Genomic DNA, 18,605 nt, shown 5'->3' with positions numbered 1-18,605 from the left:
ATTGAAACCACAAATAAGCAGGTTACTCAGCTTTGTGGAATCATTTCAAAAATGCAACATACTGAGGAGGAAGAAGCCTTGCTAAACAGGGTAAGTGTTATAAAAACCTTTCTACTACTTTGATAAACCTTTAGTTTCTAGAGATCCCAGTCAGTTAGGTGTGAAAGAGAACTAATAACTGTGAAATTAGCAAGTTTGCTCTATACTTACTTTAGCAGCATATGGGAGACTAAACCTCTGTTGAAAGAATGGTGAAGTTTAGTTTTCAGAAATTATCATACTGAATACATTTATTTATTTATTTATTTATTTATTTATTTATTTATTATCCTCAACCGAAGGACATTTTTGCATTTATCTTCAGATAGAGCAGGAGGGAGAGAGGGAGGAAGAGAGAGAGAAACATCGATGAAAGAGACACATCGACTGGTTGCTATCCACAAGACCCCAACCAGGGCCGGGGACAAACTGTAACCGAGGTACACACTCTTAGCAGGAACTGAACCCGGGTCTCTCTGGACTGCGGGCTGATGCTCTAACCGCTGAGCAAAACCTGCCAGAGCCATACTGAACACTTTTATGTTTCTAATCGTAATGTATACAACAATTAAAATGTAGGGTCGAATAGAAATAAAATCCATATAATAAACATTCAGCATTCAAGGAAAATAGATATTAATGCTTTTACCAACTTATTTATTCTTATTTTTACTCACATCTGGATTTATACAAAAAAAATTTTGAATGTATACCTCATGGAGAAAATTCAAGTCCAGGAACCAAAGAAAAGAGCTTAACTCATTCTGTTCTCTTACCCTGGACAGAGAGATTGTAGCCTATCTTTACCAGTGGAAATGCAGGAAAGCCATGCCAGGGCTAACCCTGTAGGAACATCCCTTCAGTGAGTAGCACTCTCTGATCTGTAGTAACTGGTTCTCAGGGTAGAGTCTACCACTTCCCAAAATTGTCTTTTCATATTCATTACAGCAGCATTACACAGCAGACATCCCATTTCCTGGTTTTACTCTCTTACTCTGCTTTTGTAGCAAAGGTGCTGAAAGTACCAACAGTGTTATCTCACCTTCCCAGGCTTCTCCAGTAGTACCTGCAGCAGGAGAACCCAGTCTGGCAAACACCCGTGAGATGATGGGAAATCATAGCATGGGCCCAGACACTGCCTCTTTATCTGTCTGCATCCCTCCTAATATTGGTGAGTTTGAAATGGCACATATTATAAATAGCATCCTTCAATCTAGATTTAAAAAGCACTCTTAATGCAGGCTAGTGATAGCTCTTTTATTCACTTAAAAGTTTTATATTGAGATAATTTTAGATTCACATGTAGTTGTAAGAAATAATACAGAGTGACACCCTTTACCCAATTTTCTTCAATGGTAACATCTTATAAAACTACACTAAAATATTACAACCAAGATATTGATGTTGATATAATGCATGGATCTTATTCAGTTTGACTTGTATTCATTTGTGTTTCTCTCATCTGCCCAGGCTTCTCCTACGCACTTTTTTTTTTTTTTTTAAACTCATCTTTATTGTTGAATGTATTACAGATGTTTCTCCCTTTTTTCCCCATTGACCCCCCTCCTCCCCATTCCCGCCCCCTCCTGCCTTCCCTACGCTATTGTCGGTGTCCATTGTTTATGCATATATGGACAGGCTAGTTCTTTGGTTTATCTCATCCCACCCTCCCTCTTCCCTTTGAGGTTCATCAGTCTAACAACCGATGTGTATTTCTTAATTTCTTCATTGTTTTCACCCATCCCCCAGCCCCAACCCATCTGACAAGCAACAAAAAGTTCTCTGTATTTATGAGTCTGTTTCTGTTCTGTTTGCTCATTTTGTTTGTAGATTCAATTGTTGATAGATATGTATTAATTGCCATTTTATTGTTCAACTTTTTTTTCTTCTTCGCCTTCAAGAAGACCCTTCAACATTTCATAATAATAATGGTTTGGTAGTGATGAATTTCTTTAGCTTTTTCTTGTCTGGGAAACTCTTGATATGACCATCCTATGCACTTTTATCATGTGAAAAGCTTTGTATGTCTACCACCATAGTGAAGGCACCAAACATTTCATCACCACAAGGATCACTTGTGTTACCCCTTTATAACCGTACCCGTCACCTTGCCCTTCTCATTCTCCAAGCCCTAATTCATGGCAACCACTGATCTATTCTAGATCTCTAGAACTTTGTCCCTTCAAAATTGTTTTACAGGGGTGGGCAAAAGTAGGCTAACAGTTGTGAGTATGTGAAACAGAGTTTATGTTTGTATTATTATTTATTAATTATTGTGTTCTTTTCCATATGAATAACTATAAGCCTACTTTTGCTCTCCTCTGTATAGTTGGATGTATAATATAGTATGTAACCTTTTGATACTGGCTTTTTTTTCACTCAGTTTAAGTCCTTGGAGATTAAACCAAGTTGTGTGTATCACTGGTTCCTTCCTTTTTATTGCTGAGTGGTCCACTTTATCTATATACATATTTCTGCTTTTTTGGTTGTTCTTTCTTTCTTCTATTACTTTTTGATTCTTTCTTTCATCATATTCTTACTGATAGAAGATTTCCTTTAACTTTTTTAAAAAGTAAGTCTTCTGGGGACAAAATCTGTTAGTTTTCCTTTGTGTGAGAATATCTTTATTTCCCCTTCTTTATTGAAGGATAATCTCACCCAATATAGAATTTGTGGATGAGAATTCTTGTACTACAGCCTTTGAAAATGATTTTATTTATAAAAATGCCAGGAAAAGCAGAAACCAGCCTTAAAAGTAACACTGAGTCAGTGTATTATACAACTTTATTGGAAAATGACAGTGGCCAAAATACTGCCTCTTCACCTTCCCAATTTTGATGAGTTTGCAATGATATACAATGATATTACAAGTGGCACTGTTTAATCTAGATTTACCAAAATCCTTAATGTAAGTCAGTGGTAGGTCTTTTTAAATTAAATTTTAAAGTTTTAGATAATTTTAAATTCATGTCTAGTTATAAAAATTACACAGAGATCCCATTTATGCTTTACCATTTCTTCCATTGATAGTATGTTACAAAACTACAGTAAAATATCACAACCAGAACACTGATATTGATTAAATACACATTTGTGTATGTATGTGTGTATTTAGTTTTATGCAGTTTTATTCCATGAGTCAGTGTATCTGTCCACCACAGTCATGACACAGAACACTTCCACAAGGACCCTTCATATTTTCCTTTCATAACCACAACCACCTCCCTCTAGTCACCCTTCCCTTCACCCCTGCCTTATCTAAACCCCTGGCAAGTGTGAATGGAACTCCCTTTCTATAATTTTGTCACTTGAATATTGTTATTTAAATGGAATAAAATACTATATAACCTTTTGGGCATGGCTTTTTTTTTTTTAACTAAACATAATTGCTTGGAGATTCATACCAAATGTTGCATGTATCAATAGTTTCTTCCTTTTTATTATTGAGTACTATTCTATGATGTAGATGTATAGCTGTTTGTTTTATCTGTTCACTCATTGAAGGACATCTGAGATATTTCCAGCTTTTGGCTATTACAAGTTAAGTTCTATGAACAGTCATGTACTGTTTTCTGTGTGTAAGCATTAAGTTTATATTTCTTTGAGATAAATGCCTAAAAGGGCAGTTTGGGGTCATATGGTAATTTTATGTTTAGGTTAATCTTATAAGAAACTGCTAATTTTTTTTTTAAGAGGAGTTGTACCATTTTACCTTCCACTCGTAATATAGAGGATACAATTTCTCTGCATGCATATTTCTTCTCTGTCCATTGTTCTTTCTTTCTTCTTGATCCATTCTTTCAGTATACCCTTTCCTTTTGAAGATTGTCCTTTAACTTTTCTTTAAAGGTAAGCCTGCATGGACAAGTTCTTTTAGTTTTCCTTCCTATGAATTGTCTTTACTTCCCATACATTAATGAAGGATAGTTGTACTACATATAGAATTAATGGGTGAGAGTTCTTTTCTTAAGCAGTTGAAAAATGTTCTTCCTGTAGAGATGGGAAAAATAGCAGAAAACAGCCAGAAAAACAACCCCAAGGCAATGAACTGCCCAACTATATCAAGAAATAACAGTGGCCAATGTTCTTCCCCTTCATTTATCTGCCTCCCACCTGGTGAGTTTCAAATGATAAATATTACAAGTAGCACTGTTTAATCTGGATGCATCCTTAATTTAAGTTAGTGGTAGTTCATTTTTTAAATTAAACATTTATTTTTGAAATAAGATAGAATTCATATGTATTTGTAAGAAATTTATAAAGAGACTCTTGTATACTTCTCCCAATGATAACATCTATAGTAAAATATTACAACCAGGGTATTGACATTGATACAATGCACACATGTTCAAGCATGTTATATAAAGGGAATCTTAGAGTACATAAACTTTGAAGATTCTTTTTTTTTCACTCAGCACCATTCTCTGAAGTTTCATCCAGATTGTTGCATGTTTCAGTACATCCTTCCTTTTATTGATTAATAATTTTCCATATCTTCACTGCAATAGTGGTTTTCAATGATTCACCCACTGAAGGACATTACTTTATTCCACTCCAGATTTTAGTATTAGAAGTAGAGCTTCTGTGAACATCCATGTACTAGTTTTTGTATAAATATAAGTTTTAATTTCTCTGTCTTGAATCCCAGGATTGCAATTGATGAATCTTACGATAATAGCATGCTAGTTTTTTATAAGAGACTGCTAAACAGTTTTCCAGAGAGACTGTGTAATTTTTCATTCTAACCAGAAATGTATGAGTAATCTAGTTTCTCCAAATCCATATTTCTGTTCTTCCCATTGTTCTTTCTTCCTTCCCGATGTTCCAGATTCCCTTCTTTCATCAAATCCTTTCTGTTTGAAGTTTTTGTTTAGCCTTTCTGTATAGGTAAGTCAGCTGAGGACAGAGTCAGTTTTCCTTTGTTTCAATTTGTCTTTAATTCACCCATTACCTTGGAGGATAGTTTGGCTTCACATAGAATTCATGGTTGAGAGTTCTTTTCTTTCAGAAGGTGAACACTACATATTCATTGAAGTGCCAGAAAATGAGGAAACCAAATTGGAAATTTACCCAGGTTCATTGGGAAATGACAGTGACCTTGGTACTCCCTCTTCAACTTTCACAATCCAGCCTCCATTTGGTGAGTTGCATATTACAAATAATGCATATTACAAATAGCGCTGCTTGATTTAGATCCATCAATACAATTAATGTGAGCCAGTGTTAGCTGTTGTTAAATTCAACTTTCAATTTTCTGGTAATGCAGGTTGCACATGAAGTTGTGAGAAGTAATCAGAAACCATTTATGCTTTACTTCTTTCATGGAACAACACCTTACAAAACTATAATAGAATATCACAACCGAGATATTTATATTGATACAATCCACAGATTTCACTGAGATTTCTCCAGTTTAATTGTAGTGATTTGTGTGTATGTGTTTAGTTCTATTAGATTTTGTCACATGAGGAGGTTTGATTTCCACCAGCACGGTCAAGATAGAACATTTCCATCCCCATACGGATGTTTCACTTTGCCCTTTTAAAACTACACCCACCTCAGAATAAATCCCTGGATATTCATCTGACTTGTGGCATTAATCAGAGTTCCTTCTTTTATATTATAGAGAACTGTTCCATGGTATGGATGTACCACTGTTTGTGTATCTGTTGACTGTTGAAGAACATTTGGATTTTTTCCAGTGTTCAGTATTATAAGTAAAATTGTGATGACAGTTCATGAAAGGTTTTTATGTAAATATAAGTTTTGATTTCTCTTAGGTAAATACCTAAAGATACAGATGCTTGGTTGTATGGTAATAGCATGTTTAGTGTTACAAGAAACTGCAAACATTATCCAGAGGGGCTGTACCTATTTACTTTCCTTCCAGCGATATATGAGTGAGCCAGTTTCTAGACCTCCATGTCCTGCTGCTTTCCTTGTTCTTTTCTCCTCTTTGATGCCCCAAGATTTTTTCTTTCATTATTCTTTTCTGATAGGAGATACTCTTCTAGACATTTTCAGGTGTAAACTGCCTCATAAGATAAAATTTTATCTCTTCTTCATGAGAGAAAGTCTTTATTTTGCCTTTACTGTTTTTTTTTTTAAGAGTATGAGCACCATTTATTTTTAGCTTTATTGATGTATAATTGAAAAATAAAATTGTTATATATTTGAAGTGTACAATGTGATGACTTGATATGCACATACATTATGAAGGGGTTCTCACCATTGAGTTAATTGACACATCCATCATTACCCCTGTTTACCTTTTTATGTTTTTTGGTGAGAACGCTGAAGTTGTATCCTATGAAAATTTCAGTTATATAGTGCTATATCAACTATAGTCACCATGCTATACATGTTAGTTTACTTTTTAACTGTAGTTTATACCCTTTTACCAGCCTGTCTCTATTTTTCTCACTTAATAGTCCTGTGGCAGCCTCCATTCTACACTGTGCTTCTCTGAGTTTGACTTTTTATGTTTTGATACCACATATGTGATACTATAGAGTATTTGTCTTTCTCTGGATTGCTTATTTCACTTAGCATAACTCCCTCTAGGACCATCCATGATGTCACAAATCTACTTGGTCTTTGAAGGATAGTTTTGCATGGTATGGAATTCATGGTTGAGATTTTATGTCTTTCCATGTTTGAAATATATTATTTATAGAAATGTTGGTAGGAGATCAAACCACCTTGGCAAAGACTCTGAGAAAACAAATGATCCACTATTCTTGGAAAACAAAAGTAGCCAAAACATAGCCTCAGTATGTTGCTGTCTTTGCCCCATTTTTGTTGGTTTTAAATGATATTTTTGACAGGTAGCATACTTAATATAGACTTATCAACATCCCTAGTTAAAAGGTAATGGTATTTTTTTCTAAGTAAAGTTTTTATTTTCAACTATATTTTGCTGCATCTGCAGTTTTAATAAATAATACAGAAAAATTCTGTGTTCCCACTCTGCAAATTTCTCCAATGGTAAGAACTTGAAAAATGGTAGAAAATTTTCACCACTAAGATAAATGTCATGACACCATCCAGGTTATATTGAAATGTCCCTAATTTCACTTGTGGTAATGTGTGTGTTTATTTCTATACAATTTTATCACATGTTCTCTAACACAGGCAAGCCCCCAAACAGTTTCATCACCACCATGACCCCTCATATTGCTCTTGTATATGCCTACTCACCTTTCACTGTGTGACAATCCTCTATACACTCCAAACCCCTGCCCGGTCTCTTGCTGTTGGTAACAACAAATCTGGTCTCCAGATCTAGAATTTGTCTCTTAAGCATTGTTACATAAATGGAATCCTGTGGTAGTTGAGATTAGCTTCTTCCATCTGTCTAATTCCCTGGAGACTCACTCATGTTTTTTTTGTATATCACTTGTTCCTTTTGTTTACTGCAGAATAGTATTCCATGGTATGGATGTTCCATCATTCATTTATTTCTTCACCTGTTCAAAACCTCTTGATTTCTTGTTTTGGGCTCTTAGGGGTAAATCTGCTACAAATATTTGTTAATAGTTTTTAACTTTACTTCACACATTCTTTCACACAGGTTTTATTTCTTTGGGATGAATGCCTAAGCATGCAATTTCTGCTCCTTTGGTGATTGAGTCAGTGTTTTTTTTTCCTTTCTGATTTGAGAAAAAGAAAATGAGAGAGAGAGAGGGAGAGGGAGGGAGGGGGAGAGAGAGAAAGATGAGAGAGAAACATAGACCTGTTGCCTCCCACATGCATCCCTACTGTGAATCGAATACACAGTGTGGACATATACCCTGACTAGAATCAAGCCCATACCCCTTTCTTGCATGGGAGGACACTCCAACCAACCAAGCCACACCAGCCAGGGTACATTCATAGTTTTTTATCTGAAACTGACAAACTCTTCTCCAGTGTGTCGGTACCACAGCATATGAGTGCATCAGTTTCTCTGTGTCCATATTACTGCTATTTCCTTTGTTCTTTGGCCTTCCTGATGCTCCAGAATTTTTTCTATTATATCTTTTCTGTTTGAATATTTTCCTTTAGCCATATTTCAGCAAGATTCAGTTGGTGATAAATACTTGCACTTTTCTTTTATGTATAAATATCTTTATTTTGGCTTCATTACTGGAGGTAGTGACATGGGTTATAGAATATGAGGTTGGGAGACTTTTCTTACAGCATTTGAAAAATGTTTTCCTTATAGAAATGGAAAATGCACAAACCAATCTCGAAGAGAACTATCAGATGAGGAATAACCCTCTATTCATGGGAAATAACAACGGTGGTGAAGATGTTTCACATGTTGTTATCCTTTCTGATGTTGGTGAGTTTGAAATGATGCATATTACAAATAATTCTGTTTAATTAACACTCTTAATGTGAGTTAGTGGTAGCTTTTCCTAATTAAAATGAATTAATATTAATTATTTCAAAATTGCAAGTTATATTTTGAGGAAATTTTAGCTGCACATGCCATTGTAAGAAACAGTACAGAAAGATCTGTGTACAGTTCACCCAGTTGCTCCCAGTGATGAAATCACACAATATTATAGCATAATACCAGAACCAGGTTATTGACATTGTTGTAATCTACAAATTTTGTTGAGGTTTCTCCAGATTAATTGTAGTGATATATGTGTATGTGTTTAGTTCTGTTTGATTTTGTCACATGAGTAGGTTTGATGTCCACCAATACATTCAATATACAGAACATTTCCATCCCTATACAGATGTGTCACTCTGCCCTTTTATAACTATACCCACTTCAGGATAAGTGCCTGGATATGCATCTGACTTGTGGCATGCATCAGTAGTTCCTTTATTTTTATTGTTGAGAACTTTTCCGTGGTAGGGATGTACCACAGTGTGTGTATTTTTCTGTTTTGTTTTGTTTTTTTGTACAGATAGAGAGTGGGAGGGAGAGAGAGGAAGAGAGAGAGAGAGAGAAACATCGATGTGAAGGGACACATCGAGTGGCTGCCAACCGCACGACCAACCAGGGCCGGGGACAAACTGCAACCGAAGTACGTACCCCTAGCGGGAACCGAACCCGGGTCTCTCCGGACCGCAGGCCGACGCTCTAACCGCTGAGCCAAACCGGCCAAGGCTGTATTGTTCACTGTTGAAGAACATGTGAATTTTTTCTAGTGTTCATTATACAAGTAAAATTGCAATGAAGGTTCATGTACAGGTTTTTGAGTAAATATAAGTTTTGATTTCTCTTAGATAATTTTTTTTCTCTTAGAAAACTGGCAAGAGTTTTCCAGGGAAGCTGTCCCTTTTTGCTTTGCTGTCAGCAATATATGAGTGAGCGAGTTTGTAGACCTCCATGTCCTGCTGCTTTTCTTGTTCTTTCTTCCTCTTCGATGCTCCAAGGTTTTTCTCTTTTATCATTCTTTTCTGATAGGAGATATTCCTGTAGCCATTATCAAGTGTAAACTGTCTAGATGAGATATACTTTTAGCTTTTCTTCATGGTAGAATGTCTTTATTTCACCTGTATTTTTTTTTTAAGGGTATGGACGTTCATTTATTTTTTCAGCGGTATTGAGGTGTAAGTGACAGTTAAACTGTTATATATTTAAAGTGGACAAAGTGATGATTTCATATACATATGCATTGTAAAAGGAATCTCACCATTGAGTTAATTAACACTTCAATCAATGCCCTTGTTTACCTTTTTATGTTTTGTGGTGAGAACGCTGAAGTTGTACTACAATGAAATTTCAATTATATAATGCTGAATTATCAACTATACTCACTATGTTGTACATCCTCAGACCTTAGTTCATTTTTTAAGTGATAATTTGTACACTTTTAGCAACCCTTCCCTGTTTGTTTATTTATCTATTTATTTATTTATTCATTTATTTATTTATTTTTTATCCTCGCCCGAGGACATTTTTTCCATTTTTTGCTTAGATAGAGTGAGGAGAGGAGAGAAAGAGAGAAAGAAACATCGACGTGAAAGGGACACATCGAATGGTTGCCACCCGCACGACCACCCAGGGCTGGGGACAAACTGCAACCGAGGTATGTGCCCTTAGCGGGAAACGAACCCGGGCCTCTCTGGACCGCAGGCGGACGCTTTAACCGCTGAGCCAAACTGGCCAGGGCAACAACCCTTCCCTGTTTATCTCACTTCACAGTTCCTGGCAGCCACCATCTACACCTTTTGAGTTTGACTTTTTCAATATTTAGATTCCATATATATGATCACATACAGTATTTGTCTTTCTCTGTTTGGCTTATTTCACTTAGCATAATACCATTCAGGATCATCCTGGATGTCACAGATCGGCTTGGCCTTTGAAGGACAGTTTTGTGCACTATGGAATTCCTGGTTGAGATTTCTTGCCTTTCCATACTTGAAAATACATTATTTATAGAAATGTTGGTAGAAGCTCAAAAAAGCTTGGCAAAGAGCCCTGAGACAACAAATGATCCACTATTCTTTGAAAACACCAGTAGCCAAAATAGTTCCTAAATATGTTTCTATGTTTGTACCAGTTTTAGTGGGTTTCAAATAATATTTATGACAGGTAGCATATTTAAAATAGATTTTTCAACATCTTTAGTGAAAAGGTAGTGGTAGCTATTTCAAATGAAGGTTTTTATTTTTACTATACTTAGCAGCACTTATAGTTGTAATAAATGATACAGAACAATTCTGTTTTCCCATTCCCCAAATTTCCACAATTGTACGAACTTGGAAAATGGTAGAAAATTATCAGCACTGAGATAAATGACATGACACCATCCAGGTATTATTGAGATGTCGCTAGTTTCACATTTGTTAATGTGTGTGTTTAGTTTTATACAATTTTATCACATGTTCTCTACCATAGGCAGTCCCCCATACAGTTGCATCATCTCCATGACTCCTCATACTGCTCTTCTATAAGCACACCTGACTGCATCCAGGTGACACTCCCCACACCCCTCCGAAGGCCTGTCTGGTCTCTAGCTGTTTGTAACAGCAGCTCTGCTCTCCAGATCTGTAATTTGTCTCCTCAGCATTGTCATACAAATGGAATTCTATGGCAGTTTGGCCTTTTTCCCTCAGTCTAATTCCCTGGAGACTCACTCATGTTTTCTTTTTTCTTTATTGATCTTAGAGAGAGAGGAAGAGAGAGGGAGAGAGAGATAGAAACATCGATGAGAGAAAACATCAATTGGCTGCCTCCTACATGTCTCCCACTGGGGATTTGGCCCACAACCTGGGCATGTGACCTGACTGGGAATCTTGGTGCATGGGTAAACCCTGAACCACTGAGCCACATGGGCTAGGTACTCATATTTTCTGTATATCACCCATTCCTTCTTTTTATTGCAGAGTAGTATTTCATGGTACGGATGTTCCATGCTATATTTATCCGTTCACTTCTTCAAAACCTCTCCATTTCTTGTTTTGGGCTCTTAGGGGTAAAGCTGCTACAAATACTCATTCATAGTTTCTAATCTTGCTTCATTTCATTCATTTCATTCTTTCACACAGGTTTTATTGCTTTGGGATGAATGCCAAAGCAGTTGATTTCTGGTCCTTTGGTGTTTGCATCTTTAGTGTTTTTTTTTTTTTCCCCCTTTTTATTGATTTAAGAGAGATAGAGAAATAGACAGGTTGCCTCCTGCATACCTCCTGACTAGGGATTGAAACCTTTACTTTGATCATATGCTCTGACTGAAATTGAACCGCCACCCTTTCTTGAATGGGATGACAGTGCAAACTACCTAGCCACATCAGCTATGGTGCTTCATTAGTGTGTGTTTTTTTTTTTTAGTTTTTTTTTTATCCTCACCCGAGGACATTTTTTTGTTTTGTTTTTTGTTCAGAGTGGGAGGGAGAGAGAGAAAGAGAGAGAGAAACATCAATGTGAAAGGGACACACTGAGTGGTTGCCACCCGCAGGACCCAACCAGGGCCGGGGACAAACTGCAACTGAGGTACATGCCCTTAGCAGGTACCGAACTTGGGGCTCTCTGGACAGCAGGCCGACGCTCTAACCGCTGAGCCAAACTGGCCAGGGCACTTTATTAGTTTTTGATCAGGAACTGACAAGCTGTTTTCTAGTGTGGCAGTACTACTTTCCATTACTACCAGTAATGTAAGAATTGACCAGTTTCTCTGCATCCATACTGCTGCTCTTTCTTTGTTCTTTGGCCCTCTTGATGCTCTAGGATTTTTTCCTGTTATATCTTGAACATTTTCTCTTAGCCATTTTCCAGCATGAATCAGTGGCAAATAATTTTAGTTTCCTTTTATCTGTAAATATCTTTATTCTGGCTTCACTTCTGTAGGTAGTGTCATTATTTAGTGAATATGAGGTTGGGAGTCTTTCCTTACAGCATTTGAAAAATGTTTTCCTTATAGAAATGGAAAATGCACAAATGACCCATGAAGAGAACTCTCAACAGAGGAATAACCCACCATGCTTGGGAAACAACAGTGGTGGTCAAGATGTTTCACATGTCCTCATCCTTTCTGATGATAGTGAGTTTGAAATGATAACATATTACAAATAGTACTGTTTAATGTAGATTCATTAACACCCTTAATGTGAGTTAGTGGTAGTTTTTTCTTATTAAAATTAATTATTTAAAAATTAAAAGCTTTATTTTGAGGAAATTTTAGCTGCACATGCATTGTAAGAAACAATACAGAGAGATCTTGTCTACAGTTTAACTGGTTGCCCCCAGTGATAACAGCATGCAATATTATAGCACATTATGACAACCAAGATATTGACATTTATACAATTCACAAATTTTATTGAGATTTCCAGAATTTTGTTGTTGTGATTTGTGTGTATATATTTAGTTTTGTTTGGTTTTGTCACATGAGTAAGTTTGATGTCCACCAACACTAATATTCAGAATATTTCCATTTCCATAAGGATGTGTGACTCTGCCCTTTTCCACCTACACCCACCTCAGCATAAGTGCCTAGATATGCATCTGACTTGTGGCATGCATCAATTGTTCCTTTCTTTATATTGTTGAGGACTATTCCATGGTGGGGATGTACCACCATTTGTCTGTTGTTTCACTGTTGAAGAACATGTGGATTTTTTCCCAGTGTTCATTATTACAAGTAAAATTGCGATGACAATTCATGTACAGGTTTTTGTGTAAACATAAATTTTGATTTCTCTTAGAGAAATGTTTTCTTTTGTATCATATGATCTCACTTATTTGTGGAATATAATGAACGTAACAGTCTGAGGAATGGGGTAGTCCCAGAGACGTGGAAGTGGGGTACAGACTGACAATCCCCAGAAGAGGGGGTGGTGGGGGAGAGATAAACCACAGAACTTATTTGCATGTATGCGTGAACAATGGACATGGACAACAAAGCTGGGAACAGGGCGGGGAGGGAGAGGGAAGGGGGCAATCAGTGGGGGGAAAAGGAGAAACATCTGTAACAAAAATAAATAAATTAATTAAATATAAAAAGAAAACTGGCAACAGTTTTCCAGAGAGGCTGTCCCTTTTTACTCTGCTGCCAATGATGTATGAATTAGTCAGTTTGTCAACCTCCATGTCCTGCTGCTTTTCTTGCTCTTTTTCCTCTTTGATTATCTAAGATCTTTTCTTTTCTTCATTCTTTTCTGATAGGAGATATTCCTCTAGACATTCTCAAGTGTAAACTGCCTAAAGGAGATATACTTTTAGCTTTCCTTTGTGGAAGAATGTCTTTATTTCACCTTTATTCTTTTTTTAAGAGTATGAATGCTCATTTATTTTTTCAGATGTATTGAGGTATAATTGACAAATAAATCTGTTATACGTTTGAAGTGGACAAAGTTATTATTTCATATACATTGTGAAAGGATTCTTACCATCAAGTTAACATATCCATCATGGCCCCTGTTTACAATTTTTATGTTCTGTGGTGAAAATGCTAAAGTACTATAATCAAATTTCAATTATACAATGATGCATTATCAACTATAGTCACCAGGTTATACACCCTCAGATCTTAGTTCATGTCTTAACTGATAGTTTGTACATTTTTACCAGTCCCTCCTTATTTTTCTCACTTCACAGCCCCTGGTAGCCACTATTCTGCACTGTGTTTTTATGAGTTTGACTTTTTAAATATTTAGAATCCACATATGTGATGGCATACAGTATTTGTCTTTCTGTCTGGTTTATTTCACTTAGCATAATGCTCTTTGGGATCATCCCGGATGTTACAAATTTGCTTGGTCTTTGAAGGATAGCTTTTCTCGGTATGGAAGTTATGTTTGAGAATTCTTGCCTTTCCATACTTGAAAATATATTATTTCTAGAAATGTTGATAGAAGCTCAAGCCAGCTTGGCAGAGAGAGCCCTGTGACAACAAACGATTCACTATTCTTTGAAAACAACAGTAGCAAAAGTATTTCCTTAGTATGTTTCTTTGTTCTTCCCAGTTTTGGTGGATTTAAAATGATATTTATGATTGGTAGCATATTAAAATAGATTTGTCAACATCATTAGTGAAAAGATAGTGGTATATTTTTATAATAAAAGCTTTTCATTTCAGTATATTTAGTTGCACCTATAGTTGTAATAAATGATACAAAAATTTCTGTTTTCCCACTCCCCAAATTTTCTCAATTGTATGAATCTGCCAAATAGTAGATAATTAACAACACTGAGACAAATGACATGACGCCATCCAGGTATTGTTGAGATGTCCCTCTATCACATTTGTTAATGTGTATGTTTAGTTCTATACAGTTTTATCACATGTTCCCTACCACAGGCAAATGCCCAGTTTCATCACCCCCATGACACCTCATACTGCTCTTCCATAAGCACACCCACCTCCCTCCAGGTAACACTCCCCCACCCCTCCAAACCCCTCCCTTGTCTCTATCTGTTTGTAACAACAATTGTGCTCTCCAGAACTATAATTTGTCTCTTCAGCATTGTTATATAAATGGAATCCTGTTACAGTTTAGACTGGCTTTTTTCCCTCAGTCTAATTCCCTGGAGACTCACTCATGTTTTCTGTATATCATCATTCTTCTTTTTTATTGCAGAATAGTATTTCATGGTATAGATGTTCCATCGTTCAGATATCTGTTCATCTATTCAAAACCTCTTGATTTCCTGTTTTGTGCTCTTAGGGGTAAAACTGCTACAAATACTCGTTCGTAGTTTTTAACTTTATTCCATTCATTTCACTCTTTCACACAGTTTTTATCTCTTTGTGATGAATGCTGAAGCATGCATTTTGTGGACCTTTGTTGATTGTATCCATAATGTTTTGTTTTTGTTTTAATTTTTATTGATTTGAGTGCGGGAGGGGGAGGGGGGAGAAAGGGAGAGAGAGAGAGAGAGAGAGAGAGAGAGAGAGAGAGAGAGAGAGAAATGGATCGGTTACTTCCAACTGCAGATTGAAACTTTAACTAAGTCATATGCCCTGATTAGAATTGAACTCACCACCGTTTCTTGCACGGAATGACACTCCAACCAACCTAGCCATACCTGCCTTAGTGCTTCATTAGGTTTTTTTGTTTGTTTTGTTTTTGCTTTTTAATCAGAAACTGACTGTTTTCTAATATGGAGGCACCAATTTTTATTCCCACCAGCAATGTAAGAGTTGACCAGTTCCTCTGCATCCATACTTCTGCTTTTTCTTTAGTTCTTTAGCCTTCTTGAAGCTCTAGAATTTTTTCTATTATATCTTTTCTGTTTGAACATCTTCCTTTAGCCATTTTTCATCATGAATCAGTTAGTGACAAATACTTTTAGTTTCCCTTTTTTCTGTAAATATCTTTAGTTTGGCTTCACTACTGAAGGCAGTTTAATTGGGTATTGCATATGAGGTTGGGAGTCTTTTCTTACAGCATTTGAAAAATTTTTTTTATAGAAATGGAAAATGCACAAACCAACCATGAAGAGAATTCTCAGATGAGGAATAACCCTCCATTCTTGGGAAATAACAATGCTGTTCAAGATATTCCACATGTCCTTATCCTTTCTGATGTTGGTGAGTTTGAAATGATACATATTACAAATAATACTGTTTAATGTAGATTCATTAACACCCTTAATGTGAGTTAGTGGTAGCTTTTCTTAATTAAAATTAATTATTGAAAAATTAAATGTCTTAATTTGAGAAAATTTTAACTGCTCATGTCATTGTAAGAAACAATACAGAGAGATCTTGTGTACAGTTTACCTGGTTGCCCCTAATTATAACATCATGCAATATTATATGACAACACAATAACCAGGGTATAGATATTCATGCAATCCACAGATTTTATTGAGATTTCTACAGTTTAATTGTAGTAGTTTGGATGTATGTGTTCTGTTTGATTTTATCACATGAGTAGATTTGATGTCCACCAACACATTCAATACACAGAACATTTCCACATTTCCATCCCCATATGGATGTGTCACTTTGCCCTTTTACCCTCCTCAGAACAAGTGCCTGGATATGCATCTGACTTGTGGCATGCATCAGTAGTTCCTTTCTTTTTATTGTTGAGGACTACTCCATAGAAGGGATGTACTACTGCTTGTGTATTGTTTCACTGTTAAAGAACATGTGAATTCTTTCCAGTGTTCATTATACAAGTAAAATTGCAATGAAGGTTCATGTTCAGGTTTTTGTGTAAACATAAGTTTTGATTTCTCTTGGATAAAATTTTCTCCTAGAAAACTGGTGAGGGTTTTCCAGAGAGGCTGTCCCTTTTTACTTTGCTGCCAACAATGTATGAGTGAGTCAGTTTGTAGACCTCTGTGTCCTCCTGCTTTTCTTGTTTGTTCTTCCTCTTTGACAATCCAAGATTTTTTTCTTTTATCATCCTTTTCTGTTAGGAGATATTCCGCTAGCCACTCTCAAGTGTAAACTGCCTAAATGAGATATTCTGTTTGCTTTCTTTCATGGTAGAATGTCTATATTTTGCCTTTATTTTTTTAAGAGTGTGATGCTCATTATTTTTTCAGCTGTATTGAGGTATAAGTGACAATTAAATAGTTATATATTTAAAGTGGACAAAGTAATGATTTCATATACACATACATTGTAAAAGGAATCTCACCATCGAGTTAGCTAACACATCAGTCATTGCCCTTGTTTACCTTTTTACGTTTTGTGGTGAGAGCTCTGAAGTTATACTATAAGGAAATTTCAATTATACAATGCTGTATTATCAACTATAGTCACCATGTTTTACATCCTCAGGTCTTAGTTCAGGATTTATCTGGTAGTTCGTACACTTTTACCCATTTATCCCTATTTTTCTCACTTTGAAGCCCCTGGCAGCCATCATTCTACACTGTGTTTCTATGAGTTTGACTTTTTCAATATTTAGATTCCACATATGTGATACCATACAATATTTGTCTTTCTCTGTTTGGTTTATTTCACTTAGCATAATGCCCTTTGTGGTCATCCCAGATGTTACAAAGCTGCATGGTCTTTGAAGGATAGTTTTTCATGGTATGGGATTCATATTTGATATTTCTTGCCTTTCCATACTTGAAAATATATTATTCATAGAAATGTTGGTAGAAGCTCAAACCAGCTTGGCTAAGATCCCTGAGACAACAGTGATCCACTACTCTTTGAAAACAACAGTAACTAAAATATTTCCTAAATATATTTCTGTGTTCATCCCAGTTATGGTGAGTTTGAAATGATATTTATGACAGGTAGCATATTTAAAATAGATTTTTCAACATCCTTAGTGAAAAGGTAGTGGTATCTTTTTCTAGTTAATGTTTTTATTTTCACTATATTTAACTGCACCTATAGTTGTAGTAAATGATACAGAAAAATTCAGTTTTCCCACTCCCCAAATTTCCCCAATGGTATGAACTTGCAAAATGGTAGAAAATTATCAGCACTGAGATAAATGACATGACACTATCCAGGTAACATTGAGAAGTCCCTAGTTTCACATTTGTTAATGTGTGTGTTTAGTTCTATACAATTTTATCACATGTTCTCTACCACAGGCAAGTCCCCAAACATGTCTATCACCCTCATTACCCCTCATAGTGCTCTTCTATAAGTACATCCATCTCCTTCCAGGTGACACTCCCCTACCCCTGGAATCCCCTGTCTTGTCTCTGTTTATAACAATAACTCTGCTCTCCAGAAATATAATTTGTCTCTTCAGCATTGTTATATAAATAGAATCCTGTGGTGGTTTAGATTGGCTTTTTTCCCTCAGTCTAATTCCCTGGAGACTCACTCATGTTTTATGTATAACACTCATTCCTTCCTTTTTATTGCAGAGTAGTGTTTCATGGTATGGATGTTCCATCGTTCCTTTATCAGTTCACCTGTTCAAAACCTCTTGATTTCCTGTTTTGGGCTCTTAAAAGTAAAGCTGCTACAAATATCTGTTCATAATTTTTTTTATTAATTTATTTGAACATAATTGTTCATAGTTTTTAACCTTCCTTCATTTCATCCATTTCACTTTTTCACACAATTTTTATTTCTTCGGGATGAATGATGACACATGCAATTTCTGATCCTTTGTCAATTGAGTCCTTAGTGAGTTTTGTTTCCTTTTTATTGCTTTGAAGGGGGGGTAGAGACATAGAGAGA

At 36.0% G+C, this 18,605-nt stretch overlaps 1 protein-coding gene across 1 annotated transcript in view; it reads left to right on the top strand.

Annotated features, from left to right (window-relative positions):
* Positions 1-16,905, top strand: part of LOC118635552 — a 52,288-nt gene extending 35,383 nt beyond the window's left edge. The window contains 6 exon segments of the mRNA XM_036270184.1: positions 70-90; positions 5,048-5,179; positions 8,246-8,365; positions 12,411-12,530; positions 15,903-16,022; positions 16,862-16,905. Coding sequence (XP_036126077.1) covers positions 70-90; positions 5,048-5,179; positions 8,246-8,365; positions 12,411-12,530; positions 15,903-16,022; positions 16,862-16,905 — 557 coding nt within the window.
* The last annotated feature ends 1,700 nt before the right edge of the window (positions 16,906-18,605 follow it).

This window comes from Molossus molossus, unplaced genomic scaffold (genome assembly GCF_014108415.1).
Source record: "Molossus molossus isolate mMolMol1 unplaced genomic scaffold, mMolMol1.p scaffold_m16_p_2, whole genome shotgun sequence".
Classification (NCBI taxonomy): Eukaryota; Metazoa; Chordata; class Mammalia; order Chiroptera; family Molossidae; genus Molossus; species Molossus molossus.
This window is presented reverse-complemented; position numbering and strand designations above follow the sequence as displayed.